The 12,241-nt window shown below is 46.9% G+C and overlaps 1 protein-coding gene across 15 annotated transcripts in view; it reads left to right on the forward strand.

Moving 5' to 3' along the window:
- Positions 1–12,241, forward strand: part of SCAPER (S-phase cyclin A associated protein in the ER) — a 356,135-nt gene that overhangs the window by 79,245 nt on the left and 264,649 nt on the right. For 14 of the 15 annotated variants that reach the window (XM_043523924.1, XM_043523925.1, XM_043523930.1 and 11 more), the window contains one exon: positions 385–501. In XM_043523924.1, the coding sequence (XP_043379859.1) occupies positions 385–501 (117 nt within the window). Of the gene's footprint in view, positions 1–384; positions 502–9,455; positions 10,793–12,241 lie in introns of those variants that run through there. The other variant, XM_043523931.1, reaches the window with a different exon arrangement.

A 12,241-nucleotide genomic window follows, 5' to 3' on the forward strand; every position in this document is an offset into this window, starting at 1 on the left:
AGTAGATCTCAAAGTGCTTTACAAAGGAGGCTTATAAGCATCACTATCCCCATTTTACAGATGGGGAAACTGAGGCACAGAAAGGTGAAGTAACTTGCCAAAGGTCACCCAGTATTGCATTCAGATCAAGCCCATGCTTTTCCTTGCCCTATTGATTCCTTGCTTGGTTCCATTTTTGCATTAATCAATAGTTAACATATTATATATTACAACCACTGGCTGTGCCCACATTAGGCTAGTTCAGATAAAATTTCCCATTGTTGCTACATCACCAACATCCACTGATTTTGTTTTACTTCAAGTTGAAATAGGAATATCCATTAAAAAAATGTTGTAATGACTACTTAGGATTTATTCTTAATTCATTCTCTCCTGAATTTTTAGACCTACTTCATTGGCCTGGGAAGTAAAGAAGATGTCTCCAGGACGCCATGTAATACCAAGTCCATCAACAGATAGAATCAGTGTAACATCAAATGCTCGAAGAAGTTTAAATTTTGGGTATGAAAACAGATAATAAAGGCACTGAAGGAAAGCTAACTCATTTATTAAAAGGGTTCAGGGTTAGCTCGTACATAATTTTCCTTTTGCAGCTAATGTATTGTTTTGGGTGCTATTTGCTAAGCCATATTTGAACCCAAATGTTGATATGTGTGAACATGAGACAGAAAAATACCCAACACATTGTGTAAACAAAACAAAACCTACAACTAGATGACCTAATTTTTTCTTTTATTTAATCAGACTTTTTATTCCTCGGCATTCCAATGACCTGATGATAAAAGCAAATCAATCTATTTCATGTTAACTGTTTAATAAGATTAGCAGCCATTTCTTTCTACAAAACAAAGGTCAAAATATATGTAATTAACATTTTAAAATTGCCTGTGTATGCACCTGTGTATGGCAAGCTGAGTGTGCAGGAAGTTAATGTTGATCACTAACAATTAATGTAAAATGAAATTGATTTTGATGAGCAGCAAAATTTATATTAGTCTGAAAGACAGAAAATATTTATAATAAAAATACTAAACCTCTTATTCAATTAAGTGCCAGTATGTGGAGCAAGCACACAAAAATTACATTTAAATTATTTAACTCTATTTCAGGGGAACATTATCTTCACTAAAGCCCACATTTTGGAAAGCACTTAAGCACGAACAGTAAGTCCATTCCTATACAGGACATGCTTTAACTCCAGCCCATTGGGACTTACTGCATGTGCTTAAGTGCTGGCTCATATAGGCCTCAATTCAGGAAAGCATTCCTTAACATTTAGAGTATTTATTCCACTGTGGTTCTAATATTCAGCTGCTTTATATCAAATATTTCTAAATTAGTATCAGAAGTTATGTTTGATAGAGAAATTTATTACACTAAGAAGGAGCTATAATATTCAAAAATAAATATATCCATTTTAAGTATCTATCTGAATATCAAGTAGTCAGTTCTAATTTTCACAAAAAAGAAAACTAGAAAATCCTTGCCACTAAGACCAAACTAATAATAATTGTAAAACCTCTCAGTTAGTTAGGTAGTACCCATTATGCCTCTGGCATTTAGGGCACCGACAAAGCTCCACTCTTGTTTGTTTCTGGCAAGTCTTTCAGTGGTTCCCCAGCTGTGCCCCAGGTTTTTCAGCTCACCTTCCACAGTTCTTCGCCATGTTGTTTTTGGGTGATGTCGTTTTTGCTTGCCTTCAGGTTTCCATCTTATTGCTATTCTGGTGATGGAATCAGTTTCCATCCGAAGCACATGACCAGTCCATCTCCAACACCTCCTAGTAATGATGGTGCTCATATCTTCTTAGTACTTCTCTGTACCAAATTATTATTGTATAAAGAAATTTGCAGCAAATTCAGCTATTAACTCAGGAGGTGTTTGGTGGCTTATGATCCAGTCCTGGATTGAGAACTGTGTGGTACTCCTGTGGAGTCCTCAGTGCTGGACTGGGGACTTATTTGTATTATAGCAGTGTCCTTGGTGTGTAACAGGGTTGAGTGATTGCTGGTCTCTCTGTTCTTGGAACATATCCTGCAGGTCAATGAGCATGTGAAGTTGGTATATTACTGCTAACTTTTGGGAATGTTGTCTATCTGCTTACATAGAGGATGAAAATGACCAAGATGATAATGGGAGTAAATAAAAGCAATCAAACGAGGAGTGAAAAACGGGGAAATAGTATAAAAGCTCTTTAGACTAACAACCAACATAATAAAACTCTCTAGAAATGTTTTTCATGTAAGTCATTGTTGAGTATATATATGTTCAGCTTTGCTTTTTTTTCCCCCTCAAATAATAGTTTTAATTTTGTGTTTCTGGTTTTACCTTGTCACTAGCGCAGAGAGATGGTTGACAATTCCCATAAGTTATTAAGGCAAGACGGCAGCTAATGGAATGCTCTTATTTTGTCACCCTTTAGATATCTAAATTCCTTCCCTTCTCTCTTTCTCATTCAGGGTATGTCTACATTGCAGTCAGAGGTGTAACTAGCATGTGTAGACATATCGGCTTAACTTTGATCCAGCTAGCTCAAATAACAATAGCAGTGAAACCATGGTAGCATGGATGGCAGAAAGTCTTGTACAAACCTGTCTGCGACCCTGACTGTGTACTCGAGTGGCTAGCCCTGACTTCAGCCTAAGCTTTCTCCCCAAGCCTGGCTATTCCATGTCTATGTACCTAGTTCCTTCTGACTAGATGGCTACCTCTATCTCTGTTATAGCCTGTGGAGTTAAGAAATCACACCTGTTACAAGGAGTCAGCAGGTGCAGCTGTGTTATATAAGATTGTGCTAAAAAAAGTCAGTCAAAAGGAAGATCCCTGCATCCATATAGACTTTTGATCAGAAGGGACCATCATCATCTTCTAGTCTGACCTTCTGCACATCGCAGGCCACAGAACCTCACCCACCCGTTCCTGAAATAGACCTCTTACCTCTGGCTGAGTTACCGAAGTCCTCAAATCATGGTTTAAAGACTTCAAGTTACAGAGACTCCACCATTTACAGCAGCTTAAACCTGCAAGTGATCCGTGTCCCACACTGCAGAGGAAGGCAAAAAACCCAGGGTCTCTGCCAATCTGACCGGGGGAAAAATTCCTTCTTGACCCCAAATATGGCAAATCAGTTGGACCCTGAGTATGTGGGCAAGCTTCAGCAGCCAGACACCTGGGAAAGAATTCTGTGTAGTAACTCAGAACCCTCCCCATCTAGCGTCCTGTCACTGGCTGTTGGAGATATTTGCCGCTATCAGTCACAGATTGGCTACATGCCGTTGTAGGCAATTTCATCATAACGTCACCTCCATAAACTTAGCAAGCTCAGTCTTGAAGCCGGTTAGGTTTTTTGCTCCACTGCTCCCCTTAGAAGGCTATTCCAGAACTTCACTCCTCTGATGGAGGAACTTCACTCCTTGAACTAATTTCAAGCCTAAACTTGTTGATGGCCAGTTTATATCCATTTGTTCTTGTGTCCACATTGGTGCTCAACTTAAATAATTTCTCTCTCTCTCTGGCATATTATCCCTTTTAGGTATTTATAGAGAGGTCATATCTCCCCTCAGCCTTGTATAATGTGTGACAAAGTTCCTCCTCTGCCTTGGTGGGTCCTGCGCTTATTGGTGGATTTGTTCACCTCGGAGATTCACGGCCACCCTCAGTTTGGCCGTTTTCGTGAACCCACAATCCAGGTCAACCCCTCCTGTGTCTGACTAGGAGTTGGGAGGTTTGGGGGGAACCTGGGCCCGCCCTCTACTCCAGGTTCCAGCCCAGGGCCCTGTGGGTTGCAGCTGTCTAGAGTGCCTCCTAGAACAGCTGTGCAACAGCTACAACTCCCTGGGCTACTTCCCCATGGCCTCCTCCCAACACCTTCTTTATCCTCACCATAGGACCTTCCTCCTGGTGTCCGATAATGCTTGTACTCCTCAGTCCTCCAACAGTACGCGTTCTCACTCTCAGCTCCTAGTGCCTCTTGCTCCCAGCTCCTCACACGCATGCCACAAACTGAAGTGAGGTCTTTTTTAAACTCAGGTGCCTTGATTAGCCAGCCTTAATTGATTCTAGCAGCTTCTTGATTGGCTGCAGGTGTTCTAATCAGCCTGTCTGTCTTAATTGTTTCCAGAAAGTTCCTGATTGTTCTGGAACCTTCCCTGTTACCTTACCCAGGGAAAAGGGACCTACTCAACCTGGGGCTACTATATCTGCCTTCTGTCACTGTCCTGTAGCCATCTGGCCCGACCCTGTCACATATCCCCCCTGCCCTGCTCAACACCATGGGGTTGGGCAACTTGGGACGTCAGGCAGTGTACTCGTGACAAGCCATCTGCATTGCCATGGTGGCTTCCAGCCCGGTGTTGTTTGGTGAACTGGAAAGGTTGTAGGGACAGGAACCATCTGGTCACCCTTGCATTCTTCTCTTTATTTCGCTGCATCCACTGGAGGGGTGCATGGTCGGTCACAAGGGTAAACCTTCATCCCAGAAGATAATAGTGTAGTGTTTCTATGGCCCATTTCACAGCTAGGCACTCTCTTTCAACCATGGCATACTTCTGCTCTCTCGGGAGGAGTTTCCTGCTGAGGTAGAGGATTGGGTGTTCTTCATGTCCGACCATCTGCGATAGGACAGCTCCCAATCCTACTTCAGATGCATCTGTTCGTAAAATGAATTCTTTGTTGAAGTCTGGGGCTATAAGCATGGGGTTACTGCAGAGGGCTGTCCACAGATCCATGAATGCTTTCTCTGGACATCTGTCCACTTCACCATATCTGGACGCCGGGCTTTTATCAGGTCTGTCAGGGGACTTGCTCTGGTAGCAAATTGGGGAATAAATCGTCGGTAGTACCCCACCGCACCCAGGAATGCCAGGACTTGCTTTTTCCGATTCGGCCGGGGCCAATTTTGGATAGCCTCTAGTTTGTTTAGTTGGGGCTTGACCATGCCCCTTCCTACAATGTAGCCAAGGTATTTAGCCTCAGCTAGCCCTATAGCACACTTGGCTGGGTTGGCTGTGAGGCCAGCCTGTTTTAGCGTGTCCAGAACCGCTTCCACCTTTTCTAAGTGGATTTTCTAGTCGGGGGTGTGAATAATCACATCATCCAGCTATGCCGCTGCATAACTGGTATGGGGCCATAGGAGCATGTCCATAAGACGCTGGAAGGTGGCAGGTGCCCCATGCAGTCCAAAAGGAAAAACCGTATATTGAAACAGACCCTTTGGGGTAGAGAATGACGTCTTTTCTTTTGCATCTTTGGCAAGGGGAATCTGCCAGTATCCCTTTGTTAAATCAGGGGTGGTCAAAAATCTGGCATTGCCCAGGCGGTCAACTAACTCATCGATATGGGGTATGCATCAAATTTGGATCTCTTATTCAGCCGGCGAAAGTCATTACAAAACCTAGTGGTGCCATCGGGTTTGGGCACCAACACAGTCGGGCTTGACCACTGACTGTGGGACTCTTCAATGACTCCCAGCTCCAACATCCTTTTTACCTCTGCCTTGATCTCCTCCCTTTTTTGCCGCTGGGACCTGATAGGGCCTTAAAGTTACCTTTGCCCCAGGGCCTGTGATAATATGGTGATATGCTTCGGTGGTCCGACCTGGTTTGGTCGAAAACACATCCTGGTATCAGTTGATAATCTCAGTTACCTCCTTCTTCTGGTTTGGTGTCAGATTAGTGGATATCCTGATATGCTCCTGCATGTTATTTCCCTGGATCAGGGTCTCTTGGGCCACTACACAAGTCTCTCGTTGGTGCCAAGGCTTTAAGAGGTTAATGTGATAAATTTGTTCTTGTTTCCGGCATCCTGGTTGCCACACTTTGTAAGTTACTTCCGCCACGGGTTCAGCCACCTCATAGGGCCCCTGCCATTGGGCCAACAGCTTGCTTTCTGCCATGGGTACCAACACCATCACCCGATCCCCTGGTTGGAACTGTTGGACTTTTGCCTGGCGACTGTAATGGGTTCACTGGGCCTCCTGTGCCTTTTCCAAATGTTCCCATAAAATAGGGGTGACCTGGGCTGTCCGTTCTCACATCTGCAACACATGGTCAATTATATTTCTCCCCTCATTGGGTTCCTTTTCCCAGATTTCTTTTGCGATATCTAGTATGCCACGGGGGTGGCGTCCGTATAATAATTCAAAGGGGGAAAACCCAGTTGAGGGCTGAGGTACCTCCCGGATTGCAAACATAAAGTAGGGTAGTAGGGTGTCCCAATCCTTCCCATCCCAACTTACCACTTTCCTTATCATTGCCTTGAGGGTTCGGTTAAACCTTTCTACCAGCCCATCGGTCTGCAGATGATAGACTGAAGTTCTCAGGGTATGTATATGGAGCAGCGTACAGAGGTCCTTCATTAGCTTAGACATAAATGGAGTACCTTGGTCGGTTAATATCTCCTTTGGTAACCCCACTCGGGCAAAGATCGCCACCAACTCTTTAGCTATCATTTTAGCGGCCGTGTTCCGCAGGGGGACGGCTTCCGGGTAGTGAGTAGCATAATCCAGAAAGACAAGTATATATTGGTGGCCCCGGGCTGTCTTCTTCAGGGGTCGCACTAGGTCCATTGCTATTCGCTTGAAGGGGACCTCTATGATGGGAAGGGGTACTAAAGGTGCCCTCAAGTGGGGATGGGGACTGTGCAGCTGACACTCTGGGCAGGATGCACAGTACCTCCGCACTTCTTCACGTACTCTGGGCCAGAAGAATCATCGCAGGACCTGTACCAGGGTCTTCTCTACCCCCAAATGCTCCCCAAAAAGATGACTATGGGCAAGACTTAATACAGCATTCTGGTGTTTTTGAAGTACTAGGATCTGCTGTACCTTCTGCCCCCGTACTGGTGCAACCTGGTATAAGAGATTCTTCTTCATTATGAAGTAGGGTCCTGGTCCCTGGGTTTTCCGTTCCACGGGGACCCCATCTATTTCGGTCACCTCCTTCCTAATGTTGTCGTACCTTGGGTCTTCAGCCTGGTCCAGTCCAAAATTTCCTCTCCCAGGGCTAATCTGCTGGAGATCTAGGGGGCCAGTCCCTGTTGCCTCTACTGGTTTAGAGTCGTTAGGGTGTGGGTCAGACTCGGGTGCTTCTCCCTCCTGGGTGGCCTCCTTTTCAGCTGCTCGGGTCCGCCTACCTACGAGAGCGACCCTCTGGCTTTGGGCCATTATTCGGGTTCCCAAAGCCTTAGTTGCCCTCCTTTCCCTTTTTGATTTTCTACCCTCTCTGGGAGTGGAGAACAAATCTGGAGATATTTCAGAGAGGATTGGGGGTTGACAGTCTACTGTGGATGCCTCACTGACTTCAGGGTTTGCCCCTTTCTCCAATTCCCCTACCAGGAGTAAGTCTTCAAACCCTGGGAAGTCCCTCCCTATGATCACTGGGTATGGGAGTTTAGGGACTACACATGCTGCTACCTCAGTATTATTCCCCTGAATCTTGATTTTTACTGGGATGGTGGGGTAATAGCCAGCTGTCCCATGGATGCATGTTATCCCTGTACGCTTAGCCCACAGCAGCTGACTATGCTTCACGAGCTTCCCTGAGACAAGCATGATAGCACTCCCTGAATCAACCAGTGCCATGGTCTCTACCCCATTTAGCTTCGTTGGTCTGGTGTACATATGTGGGGTTAGTGAGACCCCCACAAGGTGGATTAGGGAGCATGGGTCTGCCCAGTTCCCCAGGTTACACTGCATAGGCTCCTCAGCATTGGGACACTGTGCAGCTAGGTATCCCCGCTCCCCGCAGGTGTAACATCTGTATGGAGCCCTAGGCGCTCCTCGGTCTCTTGGTTTGGGCAGTATAACATCACGATCCTCTTCCCCCTCAGTACTCCAACTCTGTGGCTTCTTGTGGGCCTTCAGCCCCTCTCTTTTTCCACCTGGGCTCTCCTGGTGACCCAGTCACCAGAGCTCTAGGGCTTGGTGCTGCTAGTTTAACCCGGGATGCTTCTTCCTTAACTGGTCGAGTCAGCTCCCTCGCCGTCCTTCGCTTTTCTACCATCTGTGACCATAGGTGGAGGGTTCGTTCTGGCTTACCCAGGCACAAAGGTCTAGTGGTAGTCCTCTCATGTACCGGTCGATGACCAGAACCTCTAGTGTCTCCTCCGGACTCCGGGACTCAGTTCGTAACCACTTTTCTGCGAGATGGATGAGGTCATATAACTGGGACTACGGAGTTTTTTTTTCCTGGTATCTCCACTCATGATATCTCTGGGCCCGCACTGCGGTCGTTACCCCAGATCTGGCCAGGATCTCTGCTTTCAGCTGGGGGTATTCTGCCGCAGCCTTTTCAGACAAATCATAGTAGGCCTTCTGGACCTCCCCACACAGGAAGGGAGCGAGGATGCCAGATCACTGTTCTTGGGGCCAAGCCTCCCGCAGGGCTGTCCTCTCAAAGGCCAGGAGGTATTCCTCTACATCATCCTCCCCGCATCATTTTCTGCAGCCAATTGCAGGCCCACATGATCTGCATCCCATCATGGCCGCGGTTCAGCTCTGTAAGGGCCCTTACCTGGTTTACCAGTTGCCGCAACGTAGCCCGGTCTTGAGCAGCCTGGTCCATCAGCAAGCGATTAGTCTCTTGCTGCAGCCGCACTGTCTCCTGTTGGGTGGCTGCCTGGACACGGGTAGCCTCCTGCTGGGCAGCCGTGGCTTGTATCAGTGCCCGCACTATGTCCTCCATTGTGGTGGGGAAAAAAAATTTAAAAAAAAAAAAAAAGGGAGAGGGTTTATACAACACCCTCCTCCTTCTGCCATGCTGTGTACACCAGATCCCACTCCTGACACCAGTTGTGACAAAGTTCATCCTCTACCTTGGTGGGTCTTGCGCTTATTGGCGGATTTGCTCGCCTCAGAGATTCATGGCCGCCCTCAGTTTGGCCATTTTCGTGAACCCACAGTCCAGGTCAACCCCTCCTGTGTCTGACCAGGAGTTGAGAGGTTTGGGGGGAACCCGGGTCTGCCCTCTACTCCGGGTTCCAGCCCAGGGCCCTGTGGAATGCAGCTGTCTAGAGTGTCTCCTGGAACAGCTGTGCAACAGCTACAACTCCCTGGGCTACTTCCCCATGGTCTCCTCCCAACACCTTCTTTAGCCTCACCATAGGACCTTCCTCCTGGTGTCCGATAATTCTTGTACTCCTCAGTCCTCCAACAGTACGCGTTCTCACTCTCAGCTCCTAGTGCCTCTTGCTCCCAGCTCCTCACACGCACACCACAAACTGAAGTGAGGTCTTTTTTAAACTCAGGTGCCTTGATTAGCCAGCCTTAATTGATTCTAGCAGCTTCTTGATTGGCTGCAGGTGTTCTAATCAGCCTGTCTGTCTTAATTGTTTCCAGAAAGTTCCTGATTGTTCTGGAACCTTCCCTGTTACCTTACCCAGGGAAAAGGGACCTACTCAACCTGGGGCTAATATATCTGCCTTCTATCACTGTCCTGTAGCTTTCTCCCGCCCACTTCCCGGATCCCAATAGGATCACTGTCCTGTAGCCATCTGGCCTGACCCTGTCACATATAGTACTAACACTTCTCTGTCTCTACTAGAAATCCCTCACGTGATGCATCCTAGGACTGCATTAGCCTTCTTCACGGCCGTATCATATTGGTGTGATGATGTATCCATAATTGCAGATGCTGGCACTCTGTTATAGTGAGAGAATTGGGTGCTCTTTCTTGTGTATGCCTGATGTGATTTTCTACAGGGACAAAGTCATCCTGCATATATATTCCTGTTCTTTCTGAGTTTTGAAAGTAATCGTCTTCGAGTGATGGTCCCTATGTGTATTCCATACGTGGGTGTGCATGTGCACCATGTGCCTGATTCCGGAAGTGTTTCTTAGCAGTGCCTGTTATCCTGCACATGTGCAGTGCATCTCCTCATGCTCTCAGCCGAGGGTATAAGAGGTAGTATGGGTCGATGCCTTCCCGTTCCCTCTTACTGCCACATGGCCTGAGTTGGGACCCGCTGTTCCTTTGTGCTTTTAATCTGCTAAGAGAGTTATTCTTGTTTGTATGTAGATATTTTTACAGTTAGTAAGTTATGTTTGCCTAGTGTAGTAGTTCTTTTTTCCCGTTCAGGGACCGCCCCCTCCTCCCGGGTACTATGCCCAGGATCCTGGGCTTCAGAAACTCTCTCCTGCCTGTGCTCTTTCTCCCTGAGCATGCTGCACCATCTGTAAGTCTTTCCTGCCCAGGACTAGGGAAGTCTGCGAGCTCTGCCTTCACAAATACCTTATGCAGCCCCAGGTGTCTTCGGATCCTGTCCCAGGAGACCCACCTGTACAGCGGCCACTACTGGTGGTGAGCGTCCCTCTGAGCTCTGTGTATGGCTCGGAACCGGCTGTACTGAATGTCAAGGACAGGTCCTGGCATGAGAGCAAAAAACACTCACTGGCAGAAGAGCAGATCTCCACAGAGGACTGCTCACAAGTGCAGCATTTCCTCCCTGAGCCAGGTTGGGTGAGATGTGGTGTGCAGATCTGGCCAGACCGGCACCCAAGATCCCACAGATGGAGGACAAGGCCAAGCACAAATGGGATCTGGCAGTACCAATGATCATCTTGGCACCCAAGTTTCCAGAATGCTCACCAGCATGCGCAACACCACCTGCTCTGCCAGTGCCCATGCACCTGCCAGACAGACCGGCCACATAGACTCCACCAGGCTACTCAGGTGTTTCTCTCAGCATTTCGCGGGTCCCTGGCTGCATGGAGACATTCCTGATGACAGAGGAGTTAATTCTTTCCTATATGGAATACAGACAGGGACCACATATCTTGAAGAATCTCCAGTTACAGGTAAGTAACTTCCTCTTATTTGTATTTCACCTTATTCAAAATATTGTTCTGAATGGGTTTTTTCCCCAAAACCAAATGCAGAAAAGAAAAAGTCGTGGCATATCCTTTATGTATTGTGACAGGGTCGGGCCAGATGGCTACAGGAGAGTAATAGAAGACAGATATATTAGCCCCAGGTTAAGTAGGTCCCTTTTCCCTGGGTGAGGTAACAGGGAAGGTTCCAGAACAATCAGGAACCTTCTGGAGACAATTAAGACAGACAGGCTGATTAGAACACCTGCAGCCAATCAAGAAGCTGCTAGAATCAATTAAGGCAGGTTAATCGGGGCACCTGAGTTTAAAAAGGAGCTCACTTCAGTTTGTGGCGTGCGTGTAAGGAGCTGGGAGCAAGAGGCACTAGGAGCTGAGAGTGGGAACACATACTGTTGGAGGACTGAAGAGTAAAAGCATTATCAGACACCAGGAGGAAGGTCCTACGGTGAGGATAAAGAAAATGTTGGGTGGAGGCCATGGGGAAGTAGCCCAGGGAGTTGTAGCTGTTGCACGGCTGTTCCAGTAGGCACTCTAGACAGTTGCATTCCACAGGGCCCTGGGCTGGAACCCAGAGTAGAGGGCAGGCCCGGGTTCCCCCCCCAACACCTCCCAACTCCTGCTCAGACACAGGAGGAGTTGACCTGGACTGTGGGTTCATGAAAACGGCCAAACTGAGGGCTGCCGTGAAGCTCCAAGGCGAGCAAATCCGCCAATAAGCGCAAGACCCACCAAGGTAGAGGAGGAACTTTGTCACAATGTATAGATCACTGCAATTCTATTCATCTACAAAAGCAGAATTTAGGCAGTCAGACTCTGATCTTTCTTAAGGATGGAAGAACGGCCCCCAATATCTACAATTTATCTTTGCAAGGTAAGTAATAGAAACCTTCAAAGTAGCATGGGTCCATGGATTTATTTTAGCTAGATGTACAGTGGAAGCTTAGAAAGTGTGATGGATCCATGAATTTGTGTATATTCTATATTTATAGCAGAAGCCCACAACACAGCAGTCTGTGCTTGGCTAAGCTCATAGCCCTTTCTACACAAGGCATTGTGGATTCTTGGGCGGAGAACAGGGAGACCTCTTTGTGGGCACTGTGCAATTGGCTACTTGGTGCTCCCCAAACACTTTTTTAATGCTTTACAAACTTGATGTCTTTCCATCAAAGGATGCCGCATTTGGGAACCATGTTCTCTAATCACCAAAGTGCTGAGATCTTTCCTCAGTTATTAGTTCCCTTTTAATTTTTAGTTTAATAGTTTGTTTGAGACTTTGGCTTCTTGTTGAATTAAAGTTCCACTTCTGTTTGTGTATGGAGAAAGTGTAAACAGTCTGACTCTGGGCCTTTGTAGCTACAGCACTACTTGCTTCTTCTCTCTGAAATTATTTTGTATAATAGGGAATGCTAAACAGTA

The sequence above is a fragment of the Chelonia mydas genome, chromosome 10 (genome assembly GCF_015237465.2).
Source record: "Chelonia mydas isolate rCheMyd1 chromosome 10, rCheMyd1.pri.v2, whole genome shotgun sequence".
Classification (NCBI taxonomy): Eukaryota; Metazoa; Chordata; order Testudines; family Cheloniidae; genus Chelonia; species Chelonia mydas.